The sequence below is a fragment of the Oncorhynchus keta genome, chromosome 23 (genome assembly GCF_023373465.1).
Source record: "Oncorhynchus keta strain PuntledgeMale-10-30-2019 chromosome 23, Oket_V2, whole genome shotgun sequence".
NCBI classification, from domain to species: Eukaryota; Metazoa; Chordata; class Actinopteri; order Salmoniformes; family Salmonidae; genus Oncorhynchus; species Oncorhynchus keta.
Window position 1 is genome coordinate 155,556 of NC_068443.1, and position 26,885 is coordinate 182,440.

The window sequence follows — 26,885 nt, forward strand, 5'->3', positions numbered from 1 at the left end:
TACACCTCAACGTTCCTGGAGCGTCCCAATAATATCTCCTTTCATTCACTGCTTCCCACAAATCTTAAAGCATTTGGATTGGTGGCGGCATGAGCTTGTCACTAGTGGGAGTTTCCACCAGATTTCTTTTACCAGTCATTTCCTTTCAAAATCAGTGAAAGGAAAGTGAACAAGTGCACACTTAGGGAGGAAGGAGAGATCATTAGGAAGCAGCCATAGAGAAGGTTCAAAGTAAATAGAATCAAAAATGTGCTTTGCAACATTCTCTGTCAACAGGTAAATCACTAACAGGGACATGCTGACTTACACTGACACTTCCCAAGAAAGCAGAGAGACATTGATACATTCTTTTGATTTTATAATTGAAAAATAAGAAATAAACAAAAACACAGAGTAATGCTAACTTGGCTATATACACACAGGGTACCAGTTAGCTAGACAAGAAGAACACGGTAGTGAGAGGAACTTAAACCACTGCATGGATCTGTCCCAATCTCAATGAATCACGTTCAGTTTATAATTATACAGCCTCTTAGGAGGGCCAACCAAAAACTGTCATCTACCTGACAATGTCTACATCATCTGTTTAACAATGTTCAGAACGTTGGGGAATTGTCTCCGCTCTACCTACACATTACCACATCTATCCTACACCACATTATCCTACACCTTGCCACATCTATCCTACACCACATCTATCCTACACATTACCACATCTATCCTACACCACATCACCACATCTATCCTACACATTACCACATCTATCCTACATTTCTATATGAAAGCTCTAGCAGCCTCCCATCTTAGAGGGGGCTTGGCCAGTGGCCCTGATGGAAGACTCACTGCTGGCGGTGCCATGGTGACAGATGACCGACAGCAGGTCGTAGGAGGTGGTGTGGGCGGAGCTATCCTTGGCCAGGAAGGGCTGCAGGTCCAGGCCCTCCAATGGGAAGGAGACGTGAGTCCCGATCTTAGTGGAGAACATCAGCTCGTGTCTAAACCGCTTCAGGTGGATGCACAGGATCTGGAGGGGATGAGAACAAATTATTTAATATTGAACTGTGGTTTTTAGTAGTTGTGACATAACTTGATGGCTTTTCTAATGTGTTGGAGCACTCACCTCAGGAACACTCTGAACTTTACAGAATTTCACTCCGTTCCGTAATCTAGGATAATTTTTTAAAAAGCAGTCTTTATTCATGTAGGAGTTTAACTTCCGTCATCTAACAATTTAAAATCTCCTTTTTTAAAGTGGGAGTTGTGAGGTACTCACTTCTTGCATTTCTCACAGCTGTACATGTTGTCTCCTTTCAGCTCGTCCCGGGCAAAGAAGGCAGCCAGACAGTCCTGTAGGGTCACCACAGGACCCCAGAACCAGCTGGAACACAAGGACACAGTTCAACCATTAACAGACTAGACTTCACACAACGCACTGACACAATTCACTAGCAATGTGTTTATCGGCTTTAACCAAGGAACGGTTGTTGTTTTTCTGGTCGAGTCACATGCTCAGGAAAAACTGTTGACCTCTATACTACACACTTGGTGTCAGCAGACTGACCCCTATACCTTGACCCCCTATACCTTGACCCCTATACAACACGCTCTGGGCTCCATCTTTGGCTGGCGTTAAGGCGGCGCTAGTGTCAAATGCTCCTTTCGACTTGTAAAAAGCCAGCGCTCTGCTTTTTTCCAACCCTAGCCTTAGGGCTGGTAATTCACCAGTCTTATATCAGCTCGCTAGAGCTTTTCCGTGTCCTCAAAACGTGTGCCAATGTGCCAATTTCAAGCAACTCTACTGGTGAGATTTAAGACTCAACAAATGCTGGTCTTACAGTTATGGCACCAATTATTCAGTGGAGGCGCACAGTATTTTATTTTAACATTTATTTAACGAGGCAAGTCAGTTGAGAACAAATTCTTATTTACAATGACGGCCTACCCCGGGCCAAACCCGGACCCAATTGTGCTCCGCCCTATGGGACTCCCAATCACGGCCGGTTGTGATACAGCCTGGAATCGAACCAGGGTCTGTAGTGACCCCTCTAGCACCGAAATGCAGTGCCTTAGACCGCTGAGCCACTCGGGAGCCTAATCAGTAGTCAATAAACAATATTTATTTCAAATATCACGAGCAGCAAAACAGTCAAACATTCCCCCTTTTCTTCTTTATATTGGACATGATTTTTGTCCTTTGTATTTATGTGCGATGCTCACTGAATGAAAGGTGTCAGTAGCAAGTCTGTTTAGGAACATCAAGTTATTACAATAGACTGCTTATTGTTTTTCCTTTATCCTTGACCACTTTCATCTGTTGGACCCAACTGTCAAATAGCGGGGCATTCTGATCGCTGTCCTTTGGTGCTGAACCCACTGTAGCCTAGACTACAGTGGAGGCTGGTGAGGGGAGGACGGCTCATAATAATGTCTGGAAGGGATCAAATGGAACGGCATCAAACACCTGGAAACCATGGAGGCCCCATGGGGGATACCTTGCCATTAAAGGGTATAATAGTTAGGGCCCCCAGGCTGTCTGTACCCATTAAAGGGTATAATAGTTAGGGTCACCAGGCTGTCTGTACCCATTAAAGGGTATAATAGTTAGGGCCCCCAGGCTGTCTGTACCCATTAAAGGGTATAATAGTTAGGGTCACCAGGCTGTCTGTACCCATTAAAGGGTATAATAGTTAGGGTCCCCAGGCTGTCTGTACCCATTAAAGGGTATAATAGTTAGGGTCACCAGGCTGTCTGTACCCATTAAAGGGTATAATAGTTAGGGTCACCAGGCTGTCTGTACCCATTAAAGGGTATAATAGTTAGGGTCCCCAGGCTGTCTGTACCCATTAAAGGGTATAATAGTTAGGGTCACCAGGCTGTCTGTACCCATTAAAGGGTATAATAGTTAGGGTCACCAGGCTGTCTGTACCCATTAAAGGGTATAATAGTTAGGGTCCCCAGGCTGTCTGTACCCATTAAAGGGTATAATAGTTAGGGTCACCAGGCTGTCTGTACCCATTAAAGGGTATAATAGTTAGGGCCCCCAGGCTGTCTGTACCCATTAAAGGGTATAATAGTTAGGGTCCCCAGGCTGTCTGTACCCATTAAAGGGTACAATAGTTAGGGTCCCCAGGCTGTCTGTACCCATTAAAGGGTATAATAGTTAGGGTCCCCAGGCTGTCTGTACCCATTAAAGGGTATAATAGTTAGGGTCACCAGGCTGTCTGTACCCATTAAAGGGTATAATAGTTAGGGTCACCAGGCTGTCTGTACCCATTAAAGGGTATAATAGTTAGGGTCACCAGGCTGTCTGTACCCATTAAAGGGTATATAATAGTTAGGGTCCCCAGGCTGTCTGTACCCATTAAAGGGTATAATAGTTAGGGTCACCAGGCTGTCTGTACCCATTAAAGGGTATAATAGTTAGGGTCCCCAGGCTGTCTGTACCCATTAAAGGGTATAATAGTTAGGGTCCCCAGGCTGTCTGTACCCATTAAAGGGTATAATAGTTAGGGCCCCCAGGCTGTCTGTACCCATTAAAGGGTATAATAGTTAGGGTCCCCAGGCTGTCTGTACCCATTAAAGGGTATAATAGTTAGGGTCCCCAGGCTGTCTGTACCCATTAAAGGGTATAATAGTTAGGGTCCCCAGGCTGTCTGTTCCCATTAAAGGGTATAATAGTTAGGGTCCCCAGGCTGTCTGTACCCATTAAAGGGTATAATAGTTAGGGCCCCCAGGCTGTCTGTACCCATTAAAGGCTATAATAGTTAGGGCCCCCAGGCTGTCCGTACCTCTTGATGTATTCCATGACGAAGGCGACCCATCCCTGAGCAGCGTAGGCCTCACCACAGGACCCAGCCTTGACCAGAGAGGTCTGATGGGAGGAGGAGTGGAGTTTAGCCAGGTCCTCCTTACCTGGGATGGGCAGGGACAGGTCCTGGAAGTTCTCTAGCGTCACTGACACCTGGAGAAGAATGGGAAGTCATTTTATTAATTTAACCTTTTAAATCGGCGTCACAGTTGAAGCCTAAATAATCAAAATTACACATACAATATTTACACGAAATGCAAGCATGTCATAGAAAACCCATTCATCACTAATGTAATCAGGATCAGGATTGAGGATGGAGAGATGAGGCAGAGGAAGGAGAGTATAGTCGTTTTTTCACACGTTTATTTGGTAAGAATAAAGGCCATAGAGAATGATCCATCCTCTACAGGACAGGGGGAGACGGGGTCCATCCTCTACACGACAGGGGAGACGGGGTCCATCCTCTACACGACAGGGGGAGACGGGGTCCATCCTCTACACGACAGGGGAGACGGGGTCCATCCTCTACACGACAGGGGAGACGGGGTCCATCCTCTACACGACAGGGGGAGACGGGGTCCATCCTCTACACGACAGGGGGAGACGGGGTCCATCCTCTACACGACAGGGGGAGACGGGGTCCATCCTCTACACGACAGGGGAGACGGGGTCCATCCTCTACACGACAGGGGGAGACGGGGTCCATCCTCTACACGACAGGGGAGACGGGGTCCATCCTCTACACGACAGGGGAGACGGGGTCCATCCTCTACACGACAGGGGAGACGGGGTCCATCCTCTACACGACAGGGGAGACGGGGTCCATCCTCTACACGACAGGGGGAGACGGGGTCCATCCTCTACACGACAGGGGAGACGGGGTCCATCCTCTACACGACAGGGGAGACGGGGTCCATCCTCTACACGACAGGGGAGACGGGGTCCATCCTCTACAGGACAGGGGAGACGGGGTCCATCCTCTACACGACAGGGGGAGACGGGGTCCATCCTCTACAGGACAGGGGAGACGGGGTCATCCTCTACAGGACAGGGGAGACGGGGTCCATCCTCTACAGGACAGGGGGAGACGGGGTCCATCCTCTACAGGACAGGGGAGACGGGGTCCATCCTCTACAGGACAGGGGAGACGGGGTCCATCCTCTACAGGACAGGGGGAGACGGGGTCCATCCTCTACAGGACAGGGGAGACGGGGTCCATCCTCTACAGGACAGGGGAGACGGGGTCCATCCTCTACAGGACAGGGGGAGACGGGGTCCATCCTCTACAGGACAGGGGAGACGGGGTCCATCCTCTACAGGACAGGGGAGACGGGGTCCATCCTCTACAGGACAGGGGAGACGGGGTCCATCCTCTACAGGACAGGGGGAGACGGGGTCCATCCTCTACAGGACAGGGGAGACGGGGTCCATCCTCTACAGGACAGGGGGAGACGGGGTCCATCCTCTACAGGACAGGGGGAGACGGGGTCCATCCTCTACAGGACAGGGGAGACGGGGTCCATCCTCTACAGGACAGGGGAGACGGGGTCCATCCTCTACAGGACAGGGGAGACGGGGTCCATCCTCTACAGGACAGGGGAGACGGGGTCCATCCTCTACAGGACAGGGGAGACGGGGTCCATCCTCTACAGGACAGGGGAGACGGGGTCCATCCTCTACAGGACAGGGGAGACGGGGTCCATCCTCTACAGGACAGGGGGAGACGGGGTCCATCCTCTACAGGACAGGGGAGACGGGGTCCATCCTCTACAGGACAGGGGAGACGGGGTCCATCCTCTACAGGACAGGGGGAGACGGGGTCCATCCTCTACAGGACAGGGGGAGACGGGGTCCATCCTCTACAGGACAGGGGAGACGGGGTCCATCCTCTACAGGACAGGGGAGACGGGGTCCATCCTCTACAGGACAGGGGAGACGGGGTCCATCCTCTACAGGACAGGGGAGACGGGGTCCATCCTCTACAGGACAGGGGAGACGGGGTCCATCCTCTACAGGACAGGGGAGACGGGGTCCATCCTCTACAGGACAGGGGAGACGGGGTCCATCCTCTACAGGACAGGGGGAGACGGGGTCCATCCTCTACAGGACAGGGGAGACGGGGTCCATCCTCTACAGGACAGGGGGAGACGGGGTCCATCCTCTACAGGACAGGGGAGACGGGGTCCATCCTCTACAGGACAGGGGGAGACGGGGTCCATCCTCTACAGGACAGGGGGAGACGGGGTCCATCCTCTACAGGACAGGGGAGACGGGGTCCATCCTCTACAGGACAGGGGAGACGGGGTCCATCCTCTACAGGACAGGGGGAGACGGGGTCCATCCTCTACAGGACAGGGGAGACGGGGTCCATCCTCTACAGGACAGGGGGAGACGGGGTCCATCCTCTACAGGACAGGGGGAGACGGGGTCCATCCTCTACAGGACAGGGGAGATCGGGGTCCATCCTCTACAGGACAGGGGGAGACGGGGTCCATCCTCTACAGGACAGGGGAGACGGGGTCCATCCTCTACAGGACAGGGGAGACGGGGTCCATCCTCTACAGGACAGGGGAGACGGGGTCCATCCTCTACAGGACAGGGGAGACAGGGTCCATCCTCTACAGGACAGGGGGAGACAGGGTCCATCCTCTACAGGACAGGGGGAGACAGGGTCCATCCTCTACAGGACAGGGGGAGACAGGGTCCATCCTCTACAGGACAGGGGGAGACAGGGTCCATCCTCTACAGGACAGGGGGAGACAGGGTCCATCCTCTACAGGACAGGGGGAGACAGGGTCCATCCTCTACAGGACAGGGGGAGACAGGGTCCATCCTCTACAGGACAGGGGAGACAGGGTTAAGGTCCATCCTCTACAGGACAGGGGAGACAGGGTTAAGGTCCATCCTCTACAGGACAGGGGAGACAGGGTTAAGGTCCATCCTCTACAGGACAGGGGAGACAGGGTTAAGGTCCATCCTCTACAGGACAGGGGGAGACAGGGTCCATCCTCTACAGGACAGGGGGAGACAGGGTTAAGGTCCATCCTCTACAGGACAGGAGGAGACAGGGTTAAGGTCCATCCTCTACAGGACAGGGGAGACAGGGTTAAGGTCCATCCTCTACAGGAAAGGGGAGACAGGGTCCATCCTCTACAGGACAGGGGGGGAGACAGGGTTAAGGTCCATCCTCTACAGGACAGGGGGAGACAGGGTTAAGGTCCATCCTCTACAGGACAGGGGAGACAGGGTTAAGGTCCATCCTCTACAGGACAGGGGAGACAGGGTTAGGGTCCATCCTCTACAGGACAGGAGGAGACAGGGTTAGGGTCCATCCTCTACAGGACAGGGGGAGACAGGGTTAAGGTCCATCCTCTACAGGACAGGGGGAGACAGGGTCCATCCTCTACAGGACAGGGGAGACAGGGTTAAGGTCCATCCTCTACAGGACAGGGGAGACAGGGTTAAGGTCCATCCTCTACAGGACAGGGGAGACAGGGTTAAGGTCCATCCTCTACAGGACAGGGGAGACAGGGTTAAGGTCCATCCTCTACAGGACAGGAGGAGACAGGGTTAAGGTCCATCCTCTACAGGACAGGGGAGACAGGGTTAAGGTCCATCCTCTACAGGACAGGGGAGACAGGGTTAAGGTCCATCCTCTACAGGACAGGGGAGACAGGGTTAAGGTCCATCCTCTACAGGACAGGGGGAGACGGGGTCCATCCTCTACAGGACAGGGGGAGACGGGGTCCATCCTCTACAGGACAGGGGGAGACGGGGTCCATCCTCTACAGGACAGGGGGAGACGGGGTCCATCCTCTACAGGACAGGGGGAGACGGGGTCCATCCTCTACAGGACAGGGGGAGACGGGGTCCATCCTCTACAGGACAGGGGGAGACGGGGTCCATCCTCTACAGGACAGGGGGAGACGGGGTCCATCCTCTACAGGACAGGGGAGACGGGGTCCATCCTCTACAGGACAGGGGGAGACGGGGTCCATCCTCTACAGGACAGGGGGAGACGGGGTCCATCCTCTACAGGACAGGGGGAGACGGGGTCCATCCTCTACAGGACAGGGGGAGACGGGGTCCATCCTCTACAGGACAGGGGAGACGGGGTCCATCCTCTACAGGACAGGGGAGACGGGGTCCATCCTCTACAGGACAGGGGGAGACGGGGTCCATCCTCTACAGGACAGGGGGAGACGGGGTCCATCCTCTACAGGACAGGGGGAGACGGGGTCCATCCTCTACAGGACAGGGGGAGACGGGGTCCATCCTCTACAGGACAGGGGGAGACGGGGTCCATCCTCTACAGGACATGGGGAGACAGGGTCCATCCTCTACAGGACAGGGGGAGGCGGGGTCCATCCTCTACAGGACAGGGGAGACGGGGTCCATCCTCTACAGGACAGGGGGAGACAGGGTCCATCCTCTACAGGACAGGGGGAGACAGGGTCCATCCTCTACAGGACAGGGGGAGACAGGGTCCATCCTCTACAGGACAGGGGGAGACAGGGTCCATCCTCTACAGGACAGGGGGAGACAGGGTCCATCCTCTACAGGACAGGGGGAGACAGGGTCCATCCTCTACAGGACAGGGGGAGACGGGGTCCATCCTCTACAGGACAGGGGAGACGGGGTCCATCCTCTACAGGACAGGGGGAGACGGGGTTAAGGTCCATCCTCTACAGGACAGGAGGAGACAGGGTTAGGGTCCATCCTCTACAGGACAGGGGGAGACAGGGTTAAGGTCCATCCTCTACAGGACAGGGGGAGACAGGGTCCATCCTCTACAGGACAGGGGAGACAGGGTTAAGGTCCATCCTCTACAGGACAGGGGGAGACAGGGTTAAGGTCCATCCTCTACAGGACAGGGGAGACAGGGTTAAGGTCCATCCTCTACAGGACAGGAGGAGACAGGGTTAAGGTCCATCCTCTACAGGACAGGAGGAGACAGGGTTAAGGTCCATCCTCTACAGGACAGGAGGAGACAGGGTTAAGGTCCATCCTCTACAGGACAGGGGGAGACAGGGTTAAGGTCCATCCTCTACAGGACAGGGGAGACAGGGTTAAGGTCCATCCTCTACAGGACAGGGGGAGACAGGGTCCATCCTCTACAGGACAGGAGGAGACAGGGTTAAGGTCCATCCTCTACAGGACAGGGGGAGACAGGGTTAAGGTCCATCCTCTACAGGACAGGGGGAGACAGGGTTAAGGTCCATCCTCTACAGGACAGGGGGAGACAGGGTTAAGGTCCATCCTCTACAGGACAGGGGGAGACGGGGTTAAGGTCCATCCTCTACAGGACAGGGGGAGACGGGGTTAAGGTCCATCCTCTACAGGACAGGAGGAGACAGGGTTAAGGTCCATCCTCTACAGGACAGGGGGAGACAGGGTTAAGGTCCATCCTCTACAGGACAGGGGAGACAGGGTTAAGGTCCATCCTCTACAGGACAGGGGGAGACAGGGTTAGGGTCCATCCTCTACAGGACAGGGGGAGACAGGGTCCATCCTCTACAGGACAGGGGGAGACAGGGTCCATCCTCTACAGGACAGGAGGAGACAGGGTTAAGGTCCATCCTCTACAGGACAGGAGGAGACAGGGTTAAGGTCCATCCTCTACAGGACAGGAGGAGACAGGGTTAAGGTCCATCCTCTACAGGACAGGAGGAGACAGGGTTAAGGTCCATCCTCTACAGGACAGGGGGAGACAGGGTTAAGGTCCATCCTCTACAGGACAGGGGAGACAGGGTTAGGGTCCATCCTCTACAGGACAGGGGAGACAGGGTTAAGGTCCATCCTCTACAGGACAGGGGGAGACAGGGTCCATCCTCTACAGGACAGGAGGAGACAGGGTTAAGGTCCATCCTCTACAGGACAGGGGGAGACAGGGTTAAGGTCCATCCTCTACAGGACAGGGGGAGACAGGGTTAAGGTCCATCCTCTACAGGACAGGGGAGACAGGGTTAAGGTCCATCCTCTACAGGACAGGGGAGACAGGGTTAAGGTCCATCCTCTACAGGACAGGGGAGACAGGGTTAAGGTCCATCCTCTACAGGACAGGGGGAGACAGGGTTAAGGTCCATCCTCTACAGGACAGGAGGAGACAGGGTTAAGGTCCATCCTCTACAGGACAGGAGGAGACAGGGTTAAGGTCCATCCTCTACAGGACAGGAGGAGACAGGGTTAAGGTCCATCCTCTACAGGACAGGGGAGACAGGGTTAAGGTCCATCCTCTACAGGACAGGGGGAGACAGGGTTAGGGTCCATCCTCTACAGGACAGGGGAGACAGGGTTAAGGTCCATCCTCTACAGGACAGGAGGAGACAGGGTCCATCCTCTACAGGACAGGAGGAGACAGGGTTAAGGTCCATCCTCTACAGGACAGGGGGAGACAGGGTTAAGGTCCATCCTCTACAGGACAGGGGAGACAGGGTTAAGGTCCATCCTCTACAGGACAGGGGAGACAGGGTCCATCCTCTACAGGACAGGAGGAGACAGGGTTAAGGTCCATCCTCTACAGGACAGGGGAGACAGGGTTAAGGTCCATCCTCTACAGGACAGGGGAGACAGGGTTAAGGTCCATCCTCTACAGGACAGGGGGAGACAGGGTTAAGGTCCATCCTCTACAGGACAGGGGAGACAGGGTTAAGGTCCATCCTCTACAGGACAGGGGAGACAGGGTTAAGGTCCATCCTCTACAGGACAGGGGGAGACAGGGTTAAGGTCCATCCTCTACAGGACAGGGGAGACAGGGTTAAGGTCCATCCTCTACAGGACAGGGGAGACAGGGTTAAGGTCCATCCTCTACAGGACAGGGGGAGACAGGGTCCATCCTCTACAGGACAGGAGGAGACAGGGTTAAGGTCCATCCTCTACAGGACAGGGGGAGACAGGGTTAAGGTCCATCCTCTACAGGACAGGGGAGACAGGGTTAAGGTCCATCCTCTACAGGACAGGGGAGACAGGGTTAAGGTCCATCCTCTACAGGACAGGGGAGACAGGGTTAAGGTCCATCCTCTACAGGACAGGGGAGACAGGGTTAAGGTCCATCCTCTACAGGACAGGGGGAGACAGGGTTAAGGTCCATCCTCTACAGGACAGGGGAGACAGGGTTAAGGTCCATCCTCTACAGGACAGGGGAGACAGGGTTAAGGTCCATCCTCTACAGGACAGGGGAGACAGGGTTAGGGTCCATCCTCTACAGGACAGGGGAGACAGGGTTAAGGTCCATCCTCTACAGGACAGGAGGAGACAGGGTCCATCCTCTACAGGACAGGAGGAGACAGGGTTAAGGTCCATCCTCTACAGGACAGGGGAGACAGGGTTAAGGTCCATCCTCTACAGGACAGGGGAGACAGGGTTAAGGTCCATCCTCTACAGGACAGGGGGAGACAGGGTCCATCCTCTACAGGACAGGAGGAGACAGGGTTAAGGTCCATCCTCTACAGGACAGGGGAGACAGGGTTAAGGTCCATCCTCTACAGGACAGGGGAGACAGGGTTAAGGTCCATCCTCTACAGGACAGGGGAGACAGGGTTAAGGTCCATCCTCTACAGGACAGGGGAGACAGGGTTAAGGTCCATCCTCTACAGGACAGGGGAGACAGGGTTAAGGTCCATCCTCTACAGGACAGGGGAGACAGGGTTAAGGTCCATCCTCTACAGGACAGGGGAGACAGGGTTAAGGTCCATCCTCTACAGGACAGGGGGAGACAGGGTTAAGGTCCATCCTCTACAGGACAGGGGAGACAGGGTCCATCCTCTACAGGACAGGAGGAGACAGGGTTAAGGTCCATCCTCTACAGGACAGGGGGAGACAGGGTTAAGGTCCATCCTCTACAGGACAGGAGGAGACAGGGTTAAGGTCCATCCTCTACAGGACAGGAGGAGACAGGGTTAAGGTCCATCCTCTACAGGACAGGGGAGACAGGGTTAGGTCCATCCTCTACAGGACAGGGGAGACAGGGTTAGGTCCATCCTCTACAGGACAGGGGGAGACAGGGTTAAGGTCCATCCTCTACAGGACAGGAGGAGACAGGGTCCATCCTCTACAGGACAGGAGGAGACAGGGTTAAGGTCCATCCTCTACAGGACAGGGGAGACAGGGTTAAGGTCCATCCTCTACAGGACAGGGGAGACAGGGTTAAGGTCCATCCTCTACAGGACAGGGGAGACAGGGTCCATCCTCTACAGGACAGGAGGAGACAGGGTTAAGGTCCATCCTCTACAGGACAGGGGAGACAGGGTTAAGGTCCATCCTCTACAGGACAGGGGAGACAGGGTTAAGGTCCATCCTCTACAGGACAGGGGAGACAGGGTTAAGGTCCATCCTCTACAGGACAGGGGGAGACAGGGTTAAGGTCCATCCTCTACAGGACAGGGGAGACAGGGTTAAGGTCCATCCTCTACAGGACAGGGGGAGACAGGGTTAAGGTCCATCCTCTACAGGACAGGGGAGACAGGGTTAAGGTCCATCCTCTACAGGACAGGGGGAGACAGGGTTAAGGTCCATCCTCTACAGGACAGGGGAGACAGGGTCCATCCTCTACAGGACAGGAGGAGACAGGGTTAAGGTCCATCCTCTACAGGACAGGGGGAGACAGGGTTAAGGTCCATCCTCTACAGGACAGGGGGAGACAGGGTTAAGGTCCATCCTCTACAGGACAGGGGGAGACAGGGTTAAGGTCCATCCTCTACAGGACAGGGGAGACAGGGTTAAGGTCCATCCTCTACAGGACAGGGGGAGACAGGGTTAAGGTCCATCCTCTACAGGACAGGGGAGACAGGGTTAAGGTCCATCCTCTACAGGACAGGGGAGACAGGGTTAAGGTCCATCCTCTACAGGACAGGGGAGACAGGGTTAAGGTCCATCCTCTACAGGACAGGGGGAGACAGGGTCCATCCTCTACAGGACAGGAGGAGACAGGGTTAAGGTCCATCCTCTACAGGACAGGGGAGACAGGGTTAAGGTCCATCCTCTACAGGACAGGGGGAGACAGGGTTAAGGTCCATCCTCTACAGGACAGGGGAGACAGGGTTAAGGTCCATCCTCTACAGGACAGGGGAGACAGGGTTAAGGTCCATCCTCTACAGGACAGGGGGAGACAGGGTCCATCCTCTACAGGACAGGGGGAGACAGGGTCCATCCTCTACAGGACAGGGGGAGACAGGGTCCATCCTCTACAGGACAGGGGGAGACAGGGTCCATCCTCTACAGGACAGGGGGAGACAGGGTTAAGGTCTACTCCATGATAATTATGCCCCATTGTCTGGCTACTCAGACGTTAGTTTCTTCTCACCAATGAGTCTGGAACGGTACCCCCCTCGACCCTTCACCGAATGACAACACATTTGGGGCCGTCTAATTGGTCCAGAAACGAATGTTTCGGACCAGAGTCAGGACACACGTGGGAAATGCGGCGTTGTGAACATGTGTAACTAGTTTTGATTGGTTGGAGACGAGCCAATCGCTGGTGACTATGTTTCGTACAACGCCACAAACGACTTGAATAATTGCCGCCTCAGACTAAAGTCTGAACAGCAGAGCAGCGTGAGAATGTCGAGTCGTCAGGTGCTCAACAAGATGGCTACACCAACTACTTACCCTGTCGCAGGTCAGACACTGCACTGAGCTGACAATGGTCCCGTCAAACACATCCGATATCACACTACGGTACTTCTTCTGACGCTTGCTCTTCTGTGAGGAGAACGAGGTCACTGCAGAGGCAGAGAGGCAGAGAGGCAGAGAGGCAGAGACGCAGAGAGGCAGAGAGTCAGAGACGCAGAGAGGCAGAGCGAGAGTCAGGCCACACAGACAGCGGACAACAATATGTTGTCTTTCCATTACTACTACTGCAGTGTCTTTCTGCCTACATTACTACTACTGCAGTGTCTTTCTGCCTACATTACTACTACTGCAGTGTCTTTCTGCCTACATTACTACTACTGCAGTGTCTTTCTGCCTACATTACTACTACTGCAGTGTCTTTCTGCCTACATTACTACTACTGCAGTGTCTTTCTGCCCACATTACTACTACTGCAGTGTCTTTCTGCCCACATTACTACTGCAGTGTCTTTCTGCCCACATTACTACTGCAGTGTCTTTCTGCCCACATTACTACTGCAGTGTCTTTCTGCCTACATTACTACTACTGCAGTGTCTTTCTGCCTACATTACTACTACTGCAGTGTCTTTCTGCCTACATTACTACTACTGCAGTGTCTTTCTGCCCACATTACTACTACTGCAGTGTCTTTCTGCCTACATTACTACTACTGCAGTGTCTTTCTGCCCACATTACTACTGCTGCAGTGTCTTTCTGCCCACATTACTACTGCTGCAGTGTCTTTCTGCCCACATTACTACTGCAGTGTCTTTCTGCCCACATTACTACTGCAGTGTCTTTCTGCCCACATTACTACTGCTGCAGTGTCTTTCTGCCTACATTACTACTGCAGTGTCTTTCTGCCCACATTACTACTGCAGTGTCTTTCTGCCCACATTACTACTGCAGTGTCTTTCTGCCCACATTACTACTACTGCAGTGTCTTTCTGCCCACATTACTACTACTGCAGTGTCTTTCTGCCTACATTACTACTACTGCAGTGTCTTTCTGCCTACATTACTACTGCAGTGTCTTTCTGCCTACATTACTACTACTGCAGTGTCTTTCTGCCCACATTACTACTACTGCAGTGTCTTTCTGCCTACATTACTACTGCAGTGTCTTTCTGCCTACATTACTACTACTGCAGTGTCTTTCTGCCTACATTACTACTACTGCAGTGTCTTTCTGCCCACATTACTACTACTGCAGTGTCTTTCTGCCTACATTACTACTACTGCAGTGTCTTTCTGCCCACATTACTACTACTACTGCAGTGTCTTTCTGCCCACATTACTACTGCAGTGTCTTTCTGCCCACATTACTACTACTGCAGTGTCTTTCTGCCCACATTACTACTGCAGTGTCTTTCTGCCCACATTACTACTACTGCAGTGTCTTTCTGCCTACATTACTACTACTGCAGTGTCTTTCTGCCCACATTACTACTACTGCAGTGTCTTTCTGCCCACATTACTACTGCTGCAGTGTCTTTCTGCCCACATTACTACTACTGCAGTGTCTTTCTGCCCACATTACTACTGCAGTGTCTTTCTGCCCACATTACTACTACTGCAGTGTCTTTCTGCCCACATTACTACTACTGCTGCAGTGTCTTTCTGCCCACATTACTACTACTGCAGTGTCTTTCTGCCTACATTACTACTACTGCAGTGTCTTTCTGCCCACATTACTACTACTGCAGTGTCTTTCTGCCCACATTACTACTGCAGTGTCTTTCTGCCTACATTACTACTACTGCAGTGTCTTTCTGCCCACATTACTACTACTGCAGTGTCTTTCTGCCCACATTACTACTACTGCAGTGTCTTTCTGCCCACATTACTACTGCAGTGTCTTTCTGCCCACATTACTACTGCAGTGTCTTTCTGCCCACATTACTACTACTGCAGTGTCTTTCTGCCTACATTACTACTGCAGTGTCTTTCTGCCCACATTACTACTACTGCAGTGTCTTTCTGCCCACATTACTACTACTGCAGTGTCTTTCTGCCCACATTACTACTGCAGTGTCTTTCTGCCTACATTACTACTGCAGTGTCTTTCTGCCCACATTACTACTGCAGTGTCTTTCTGCCCACATTACTACTGCAGTGTCTTTCTGCCCACATTACTACTACTGCAGTGTCTTTCTGCCTACATTACTACTACTGCAGTGTCTTTCTGCCCACATTACTACTACTGCAGTGTCTTTCTGCCCACATTACTACTACTGCAGTGTCTTTCTGCCCACATTACTACTGCAGTGTCTTTCTGCCCACATTACTACTACTGCAGTGTCTTTCTGCCCACATTACTACTGCAGTGTCTTTCTGCCCACATTACTACTACTGCAGTGTCTTTCTGCCCACATTACTACTGCAGTGTCTTTCTGCCCACATTACTACTGCAGTGTCTTTCTGCCCACATTACTACTGCAGTGTCTTTCTGCCCACATTACTACTACTGCAGTGTCTTTCTGCCCACATTACTACTACTGCAGTGTCTTTCTGCCCACATTACTACTACTGCAGTGTCTTTCTGCCCACATTACTACTACTGCAGTGTCTTTCTGCCCACATTACTACTACTACTGCAGTGTCTTTCTGCCCACATTACTACTGCAGTGTCTTTCTGCCCACATTACTACTGCTACTGCAGTGTCTTTCTGCCCACATTACTACTGCAGTGTCTTTCTGCCCACATTACTACTGCTACTGCAGTGTCTTTCTGCCCACATTACTACTGCAGTGTCTTTCTGCCCACATTACTACTACTGCAGTGTCTTTCTGCCCACATTACTACTACTACTGCAGTGTCTTTCTGCCTACATTACTGCAGTGTCTTTACATTACTACTGCAGTGTCTTTATGCCCACATTACTACTGCAGTGTCTTTATGCCCACATTACTACTGCAGTGTCTTTATGCCCACATTACTACTGCAGTGTCTTTCTGCCCACATTACTACTGCTGCAGTGTCTTTCTGCCTACATTACTACTGCAGTGTCTTTCTGCCTACATTACTACTACTGCAGTGTCTTTCTGCCTACATTACTACTGCAGTGTCTTTCTGCCCACATTACTACTACTACTGCAGTGTCTTTCTGCCTACATTACTACTGCAGTGTCTTTCTGCCCACATTACTACTACTACTGCAGTGTCTTTCTGCCCACATTACTACTGCAGTGTCTTTCTGCCCACATTACTACTACTACTGCAGTGTCTTTCTGCCTACATTACTACTACTACTGCAGTGTCTTTCTGCCCACATTACTACTACTACTGCAGTGTCTTTCTGCCCACATTACTACTACTACTGCAGTGTCTTTCTGCCTACATTACTACTGCAGTGTCTTTCTGCCCACATTACTACTGCAGTGTCTTTCTGCCCACATTACTACTACTGCAGTGTCTTTCTGCCCACATTACTACTACTACTGCAGTGTCTTTCTGCCTACATTACTACTGCAGTGTCTTTCTGCCTACATTACTACTGCAGTGTCTTTCTGCCTACATTACTACTACTGCAGTGTCTTTCTGCCCACATTACTACTGCAGTGTCTTTCTGCCTACATTACTACTGCAGTGTCTTTCTGCCTACATTACTACTGCAGTGTCTTTCTGCCCACATTACTACTGCAGTGTCTTTCTGCCTACATTACTACTGCAGTGTCTTTCTGCCCACATTACTACTACTGCAGTGTCTTTCTGCCCACATTACTACTACTACTGCAGTGTCTTTCTGCCTACATTACTACTGCAGTGTCTTTCTGCCCACATTACTACTGCAGTGTCTTTCTGCCCACATTACTACTACTACTGCAGTGTCTTTCTGCCTACATTACTACTGCAGTGTCTTTCTGCCCACATTACTACTGCAGTGTCTTTCTGCCTACATTACTACTGCAGTGTCTTTCTGCCCACATTACTACTGCAGTGTCTTTCTGCCCACATTACTACTACTGCAGTGTCTTTCTGCCTACATTACTACTACTGCAGTGTCTTTCTGCCTACATTACTACTACTGCAGTGTCTTTCTGCCCACATTACTACTACTGCAGTGTCTTTCTGCCCACATTACTACTACTACTGCAGTGTCTTTCTGCCTACATTACTACTACTGCAGTGTCTTTCTGCCCACATTACTACTGCTGCAGTGTCTTTCTGCCCACATTACTACTACTACTGCAGTGTCTTTCTGCCCACATTACTACTACTACTGCAGTGTCTTTCTGCCTACATTACTACTACTGCAGTGTCTTTCTGCCCACATTACTACTGCAGTGTCTTTCTGCCTACATTACTACTACTGCAGTGTCTTTCTGCCTACATTACTACTACTGCAGTGTCTTTCTGCCCACATTACTACTACTACTGCAGTGTCTTTCTGCCCACATTACTACTACTACTGCAGTGTCTTTCTGCCCACATTACTACTACTGCAGTGTCTTTCTGCCCACATTACTACTACTGCAGTGTCTTTCTGCCCACATTACTACTACTGCTGCAGTGTCTTTCTGCCTACATTACTACTGCAGTGTCTTTCTGCCCACATTACTACTACTGCTGCAGTGTCTTTCTGCCTACATTACTACTGCAGTGTCTTTCTGCCCACATTACTACTGCAGTGTCTTTCTGCCCACATTACTACTACTGCTGCAGTGTCTTTCTGCCTACATTACTACTACTGCAGTGTCTTTCTGCCTACATTACTACTACTGCAGTGTCTTTCTGCCCACATTACTACTACTGCAGTGTCTTTCTGCCCACATTACTACTGCAGTGTCTTTCTGCCTACATTACTACTACTGCAGTGTCTTTCTGCCCACATTACTACTACTGCAGTGTCTTTCTGCCTACATTACTACTACTGCAGTGTCTTTCTGCCCACATTACTACTACTGCAGTGTCTTTCTGCCCACATTACTACTACTACTGCAGTGTCTTTCTGCCCACATTACTACTGCAGTGTCTTTCTGCCTACATTACTACTGCAGTGTCTTTCTGCCTACATTACTACTGCAGTGTCTTTCTGCCCACATTACTACTACTGCAGTGTCTTTCTGCCCACATTACTACTGCAGTGTCTTTCTGCCTACATTACTACTACTGCAGTATCTTTCTGCCTACATTACTACTACTGCAGTATCTTTCTGCCTACATTACTACTACTGCAGTATCTTTCTGCCTACATTACTACTACTGCAGTATCTTTCTGCCTACATTACTACTACTGCAGTGTCTTTCTGCCTACATTACTACTACTGCAGTGTCTTTCTGCCTACATTACTACTACTGCAGTGTCTTTCTGCCTACATTACTACTACTGCAGTGTCTTTCTGCCTACATTACTACTACTGCAGTGTCTTTCTGCCTACATTACTACTACTGCAGTGTCTTTCTGCCTACATTACTACTACTGCAGTATCTTTCTGCCTACATTACTACTACTGCAGTATCTTTCTGCCTACATTACTACTACTGCAGTATCTTTCTGCCTACATTACTACTACTGCAGTATCTTTCTGCCTACATTACTACTGCAGTGTCTTTCTGCCCACATTACTACTGCAGTGTCTTTCTGCCTACATTACTACTGCAGTGTCTTTCTGCCCACATTACTACTACTGCAGTGTCTTTCTGCCTACATTACTACTGCAGTGTCTTTCTGCCTACATTACTACTGCAGTATCTTTCTGCCTACATTACTACTACTGCAGTATCTTTCTGCCTACATTACTACTACTGCAGTATCTTTCTGCCTACATTACTACTACTGCAGTATCTTTCTGCCTACATTACTACTACTGCAGTATCTTTCTGCCTACATTACTACTGCAGTATCGTTCTGCCTACATTACTACTGCACTGTCCCCAGAGAGATATTCTATGTGCTACATAGTAAATACTTTTCAGATGGTTGGAGGAGATTCCTGGCCAGACACAGTTGTTCCTGGGTGGACTGGAGGACATCTTGGTGAAGGAGTGTCCTTCCATGGGGACTGGGGTCTGGGGTCGGGTGCTGCTGGAGACCACCTCGGGGAATGAGTCTGGAGCGAAGGAGAGAGGAAGAGACTAGGGATGTTAAAGGTTAACCGTTAAAAAACGGCTAGCTGCCGGTCCAGCTGATCGGACTACAGGGACATTTGAGCGGCAGGTAGACTAGTGGTTAGAGGGGAGGGGCGGCAGGTAGCCTAGTGGTTAGAGCGTTGGGCCAGTAGACAAAAGGTTGGTGGATCGAATCCCCGAACAGACAAGGTAAAAAATATGGCGTTCTGCCCATGAACAAGGCAGTTAACCCACTGTGCCCCAATAGGCCGTCATCGTAAATAAGAATTTGTTGTTAATTAACTCACATTCCTGGTTAAATAAAGAAATAAAGAAATAAATAAATAAATAAAGGTAATAAAAAATGTAAAATTAAATGCTGGTTCCATTGACATTGACAGACGGACGTTTTTCTAAAATAATTGCCTCAGTTTCCACGGTTGAATTTTGTCCAGGCTACAATGAAGCAAGGCAAGTCATGCCTCGTAAAATGAAGCATTTGTTTTTCAAATTAATATTACTTCCAGCTCATTGCAAAGTGGCGTGTAACACGTAGTAGCCTAACTACCGTTGACTCTGCACCCCAGTGGCCGAATGTGAGGCACTCTTCAATTACGAGTTGAGAAATAAAGTGTTCCTCGAAATTAAACAGAACTCTGGTTTTAACATGCAATTGCATTTAGAATTGTTGCTCTGTATTTCCGTCAACAGCAAGTAGCTGTGATTTTTTAAAAATATATAGGCTCAGCGGGCTAACACAATGAGGTACAGACAGGCTCAGCGGGCTCACACAATGAGGTACAGACAGGCTCAGCGGGCTAACACAATGAGGTACAGACAGGCTCAGCGGGCTAACACAATGAGGTACAGACAGGCTCAGCGGGCTAACACAATGAGGTACAGACAGGCTCAGCGGGCTAACACAATGAGGTACAGACAGGCTCAGCGGGCTAACACAATGAGGTACAGACAGGCTCAGCGGGCTCACACAATGAGGTACAGACAGGCTCAGCGGGCTAACACAATGAGGTACAGACAGGCTCAGCGGGCTCACACAATGAGGTACAGACAGGCTCAGCGGGCTCACACAATGAGGTACAGACAGGCTCAGCGGGCTCACACAATGAGGTACAGACAGGCTCAGCGGGCTCACACAATGAGGTACAGACAGGCTCAGCGAGCTAACACAATGAGGTACAGACAGGCTCAGCGGGCTAACACAATGAGGTACAGACAGGCTCAGCGGGCTCACACAATGAGGTACAGACAGGCTCAGCGGGCTCACACAATGAGGTACAGACAGGCTCAGCGGGCTAACACAATGAGGTACAGACAGGCTCAGCGGGCTAACACAATGAGGTACAGACAGGCTCAGCGGGCTAACACAATGAGGTACAGACAGGCTCAGCGGGCTAACACAATGAGGTACAGACAGGCTCAGCGGGCTAACACAATGAGGTACAGACAGGCTCAGCGGGCTAACACAATGAGGTACAGACAGGCTCAGCGGGCTAACACAATGACGTACAGACAGGCTCAGCGGGCTAACACAATGAGGTACAGACAGGCTCAGCGGGCTAACACAATGAGGTACAGACAGGCTCAGCGGGCTAACACAATGAGGTACAGACAGGCTCAGCGGGCTAACACAATGAGGTACAGACAGGCTCAGCGGGCTAACACAATGTTGAGGCAAGCTAGACTGCTGTGATTGTTTGAACCTACTTGGATTCATCCATCCAGTTGTTAAATAAAGATGTACCTACCAGCCATGCTTCCCTGTATCTGGACCTTGATGGCTCCCTGGTTACTGATGGTGGGCACGGCCTCGGAAGTGGTATCCACGTCTTTATACAGGTCTCCCCCAGACAACCCTGCGCCCCCTGACCCCCGATAGAGGTTGTTGATCAGGTTCTTCTCCTTCTGCCACTCCCTATTGGTCTGACGTGAGGAGTGGGAGGAGTTAGGTACATCAGGGATCAGCATCTCTGCCTCGTTAGACTGCTCCCCCGACGGCGGCGGCGGCGCCGACCGACCATCCCCGCTCCCGCCTTTGTTGTCCGCACGCTCGCTGCTGCCGCAAGACTCGCACGACTGGAAGTCTCCGTCGGATTGGCTGCGGCTGTCGTCCTCGGGGCAGTCGTCCATGGCGATGGCGTGCGAGTGTTGGTCGTTGTCGGGGGGCTCGGCCAGTGGCTCCTTCAGCTCCTCGTGGAGCTGGTCCATCAGACAGCGCAGGAACTCCTGAGAGTCCTGAAGTAGACATAGATCATATACAGTTAGCATATACTGTCCTACACATACACACTGGACAAAGGAACTCCTGAGAGTCCTGATGGAAACATATAGGCTTATACTATAGTTATATGGATCTAGTCCTGATGGAAACAGGTTTATAGTATAGTATGGATCTAGTCCTAATGGAAACAGGTTTATAGTATAGTATGGATCTAGTCCTAATGGAAACAGGTTTATAGTATAGTATGGATCTAGTCCTAATGGAAACAGGTTTATAGTATAGTATGGATCTAGTCCTAATGGAAACAGGTTTATAGTATGGATCTAGTCCTAATGGAAACAGGTTTATAGTATGGATCTAGTCCTAATGGAAACAGGTTTATAGTATAGATCTAGTCCTAATGGAAACAGGTTTATAGTATAGTATGGATCTAGTCCTAATGGAAACAGGTTTATAGTATGGATCTAGTCCTAATGGAAACAGGTTTATAGTATAGATCTAGTCCTAATGGAAACAGGTTTATAGTATAGTATGGATCTAGTCCTAATGGAAACAGGTTTATAGTATAGATCTAGTCCTAATGGAAACAGGTTTATAGTATAGTATGGATCTAGTCCTAATGGAAACAGGTTTATAGTATGGATCTAGTCCTAATGGAAACAGGTTTATAGTATAGATCTAGTCCTAATGGAAACAGGTTTATAGTATAGATCTAGTCCTAATGGAAACAGGTTTATAGTATGGATCTAGTCCTAATGGAAACAGGTTTATAGTATACTATGGATCTAGTCCTAATGGAAAACAGGTTCATAGTATGGATCTAGTCCTAATGGAAACAGGTTTATAGTATGGATCTAGTCCTAATGGAAACAGGTTTATAGTATACTATGGATCTAGTCCTAATGGAAACGGATATTAAAGCAACAAATATTTTCTGAAGGCACTGTATCTTAGACATATATGGTTATATTCCTCGTGGAGCTGATCCGTCACACAGCACAAGAACCTCAAGAGTCCGAATGTAAACATATGCAACATGTTAAGTGTTGGTCTCATGTTTCATGAGCTGAAATAAAAGATTCCAGAAATGTTCCATACGGACAAAAATATTATTTCTCTCAAATGTTGCGCACAAATTTAGTTTACATTCCTCCATTGCCAAGATAATCCATCCACCTGACATGTCAAGAAGATGATTAAACAACATGATCATTACACAGGTGCACCTCATGCTGGGGACAATAAAAGGCCACTCTAAAATGTGCAGTTTTGTCACACAACACAATGCCAGTGTGTAATTGGCATGCTGACTGCAGGAATGTCCACCAGAGCTGTTTCCAGAGAATTGAATGTTAATTTCTCTACCATAAGCCACCTCCAAAACACTGTTTTAGTGAATTTGGCAGTACGTCCAACCGGCTTCACAACCGCAGACCACTTGTATGGTGTGGACGAGCGGTGTGCAGATATCAACGTGCAGATATCAACGTTGTGAACAGAGTGCCCCATGGTGGCGGTGGGGTTATGGTATGGGCAGACAAGCTACTGATAATGAACAATTACATTTTATTGATGGCACTTTGAATGCACGGAGATACCGTGATGAGATCCTGAGGCCCATTGTCGTGTCATTCATCCACCGCCATGTTTCAGCATGATAATGCACGGCCCCATGTCACAAGGATCTGTACACAATTCCTGGAAGCTGAAAATGTCCCAGTTCTTCCATGGCCTGTATACTCAGACATGTCACCAATTGAGCATGTTTGGGATGCTCTGTATCGACTTGTACGACAGCGTGTTCCAGTTCCCGCCAATATTCACCAACTTCACACAGCCATTGAAGAGGAGTGGGACAACATTCCACAAGCCACAATCAACAGCCTGATCAACTCAATGTGAAGGAGATGCGTCGTACTGCACGAGGCAAGCAGCTAACGTTAGCTTGATAGCTAACAAAGTTAATCCCTGATTAGTTTTCCAATGGAGCTCTCTGTCTGGAGAGGTACATGGTTCCAGAGCTGTAGGAGCTGTATCTACAACACTTTGTCTGGAGAGGTACTTGGTTCCAGAGCTGTAGGAACTGTATCTACAACACTTTGTCTGGAGAGGTACATGGTTCCAGAGCTGTAGGAACTGTATCTACAACACTTTGTCTGGAGAGGTACATGGTTCCAGAGCTGTATCTACTACACTTTGTCTGGAGAGGTACATGGTTCCAGAGCTGTAGGAACTGTATCTACAACACTTTGTCTGGAGAGGTACATGGTTCCAGAGCTGTATCTACTACACTTTGTCTGGAGAGGTACATAGTTCCAGAGCTGTAGGAGCTGTATCTACTACACTTTGTCTGGAGAGGTACATGGTTCCAGAGCTGTATCTACTACACTTTGTCTGGAGAGGTACATAGTTCCAGAGCTGTAGGAGCTGTATCTACTACACTTTCGGGAAGCACCGGTTCACTCAGAGGTCCAATGCGGTAATTGTTTATAGGCTTGAGGTTTGCTTCCTTGATCAGGCAGGTCGCCAGCCTACGTAAGAAACTGGGGGAAACGCAGAGTGGAATGTGTCCCTTTCTACGCCGGGGGCTTGACGGAGTTCTCGCATGTTGGATGCATCTCAGTCTTGTCGTTAGTTGTTAACCGACTGGCCAGTGTTACCCGGTGTTTGTTCACCAGAGGAGCCATCTCCTGCCTCTTCTCCCCCATCTGATAGGAGAGTCGAAGGAGCACGGCAAGAGGAGCACGGAAATCAATGACGGTCACGAGCCTTGGAAGCCGAAGACAGCAGCCTGCCGCAAAGAAGCCTTCAGTCCCAACAAGAGGCCCGGGACGGATATAAACAACGAATAGTTGCGCCGCCCTGGAGCCTGATCTTCCTGCACCTTTGTCGCTGGGGTGTCTACTCCTTCCCCTACGATATCCAAGTCGACAACCTTCCGTCTCTGCTCTGGATGGAGCGGGGCTTCTCCATCTGTTGGAGGCACCATCCTGTGATGCATGGGAGTGGGGCTTCTCCATCTGTTGGAGGCACCATCCTGTGATGCATGGGAGTGGGGCTTCTCCATCTGTTGGAGGCACCATCCTGTGATGCATGGGAGTGGGGCTTCTCCATCTGTTGGAGGCACCATCCTGTGATGCATGGGAGTGGGGCTTCTCCATCTGTTGGAGGCACCATCCTGTGATGCATGGGAGTGGGGCTTCTCCATCTGTTGGAGGCACCATCCTGTGATGCATGGGAGTGGGGCTTCTCCATCTGTTGGAGGCACCATCCTGTGATGCATGGGAGTGGGGCTTCTCCATCTGTTGGAGGCACCATCCTGTGATGCATGGGAGTGGGGCTTCTCCATCTGTTGGAGGCACCATCCTGTGATGCATGGGAGTGGGGCTTCTCCATCTGTTGGAGGCACCATCCTGTGACGCATGGGAGTGGGTGGATGTTTTCGTCCTTCTCGCCAGCCGTGCTTTTGGGCAGCTCCATGGTAAGAAATGTGACTTTTCCTGGTGCAAAAACAGAGTGCCACCCCACCAGTGCAAATGAGAGTAAATTACATGAATAAGCTGCTCCTGAATGTACAACACCAGGACATGGACATTGATTCTGTCCTAGTCCATGTGGGTTTTAATGACATTATGAAGGGCAGCTCTGAACAGTTGAAACTGGATTTCAAAGAGCTGACTGACTCTCTGCTAGACACTAACAAAAGTCCCATCATATCAGCCCTCTCTGAATAGTGTCATTGAATACTTTAGCAGGATGCTCTCTTTTCACAACTGGCTACGTGATTATTGCAGCTCAATGGGTTTAACTTTTGTTGACAATTTCGATACCTTTTGGGGTTGGGATGAGTTGGACCGCAGAGCGAAGGAAAAGCAGCCAACAAGTGCTCAGCATATGTGGGACCTCCTTCAAGACTGTTGGAAAAGCATTCCTCATGAAGCTGGTTGAGAGAATGCCAAGAGTGTGCAAAGCTGTCATCAAGGGTGGCAAAATATAAAATATTTTGATTTGTTTAACACTTTTAGTTACTACATGATTCCATATGTGTTATTTCATAGTTTTGACGTCTTCACTATTATTCTACAATGTAGAAAATAGTACAAATAAAGAAAAGCCTTGAATGAGTAGCTGTGTCCAAACTTTTGACTGGTACTGTACACAACGAGTAACGGGAACTAGGTTATATACAAGGGGTACCAGTACCAAGTTGATGTGCAGGTATACGATGTAAACATTGTGAAAAAAGGGTTAATGCAGACAGTTAAATAGTTGACCAAATATCTACCCAGAGTAATTATTTAGCCGTCTTATGGCCTTGGGGTAGAAGCTGTTCAGGGCCCTGTTGGTTCCAGACTTGGTGCATCGGTACCGCTTGCCGTGCAGTAACATAGAGAACGGTCTATGACTAGGGTGGCTGGAGTTTGAACATTTTTAGGGCGTTCCTCTGACACCGCCTGGTATAGAGGTCCTGGATGGCAGAGAGTTCTGGCCCAGTGATGTACTGGGCCGTACGCACTACCCTCTGTAGAACCTTGCGGTCGGAGGCCAAGCAGTTGCCATACCAGGTGGTGAAGCAGCCAGTCAAGATGCTCTCGATGGTGCAGCTGTAGAACTTTGAGGATCTGAGGGCCCATGCCAAATCTTTTCAGCTGTCTGAGGGGAAGAGGTGTTGTCATGCCCTCTTCACAACTGTTGGTGTGTTTGGACCATGATTGGTCCTTAGTGATGTGGACACCAAGGAATTGAAGCTCTCACCCCAATCCACTATAGCCCCTTCGATATGAATGGGGTCGTGTTCTGCCCTCTGTTTTCTGTAGTCCACAATCGGCTCCATTGTCTTGCTGACGTTGAGGGAGAGGTCATTGTCCTGGCACCACACTGCCAGGTCTCTGACCTCCTCCCTATAGGCTGTCTCATCGTTGTCGGTGATCAGGCCAACCGCTGTTGTGTCGTCAACAAACTTTTAATAATGGTGCTGGAGTCGTGCGCAGCCACGCCGTTGTCAGTGAACAGGGAGTATAGGAGGGGTCGAACAACACACACCTTTGAGGGGCCCCCAGTGTTGAGGGTCAGCGTGGTGAAGTAGTTGTTGCCTACTGTCACCACACGGGGCGGCTCTTCAGGAAGTCCAGGATCCAGTTGTGAAGGTGGTGTTCAGTCCCAGGGTCCTTAGCTTA

The 26,885-nt window shown here is 50.3% G+C and overlaps 1 protein-coding gene across 5 annotated transcripts in view; it reads right to left on the minus strand.

Moving 5' to 3' along the window:
• usp33 (ubiquitin specific peptidase 33) overlaps nucleotides 1-26,885 on the minus strand; it is a 99,506-nt gene that overhangs the window by 26,157 nt on the left and 46,464 nt on the right. For all 5 annotated transcript variants that reach the window (XM_052475863.1, XM_052475862.1, XM_052475865.1 and 2 more), the window contains exons 10-16: nucleotides 21,236-21,722; nucleotides 19,331-19,471; nucleotides 13,415-13,527; nucleotides 3,789-3,961; nucleotides 1,274-1,378; nucleotides 1,121-1,166; nucleotides 844-1,024 (exon numbers count right to left, since the gene is read on the minus strand). In XM_052475863.1, the coding sequence (XP_052331823.1) occupies nucleotides 844-1,024; nucleotides 1,121-1,166; nucleotides 1,274-1,378; nucleotides 3,789-3,961; nucleotides 13,415-13,527; nucleotides 19,331-19,471; nucleotides 21,236-21,722 (1,246 nt within the window). The remainder of the gene's footprint in view (nucleotides 1-843; nucleotides 1,025-1,120; nucleotides 1,167-1,273; nucleotides 1,379-3,788; nucleotides 3,962-13,414; nucleotides 13,528-19,330; nucleotides 19,472-21,235; nucleotides 21,723-26,885) is intronic.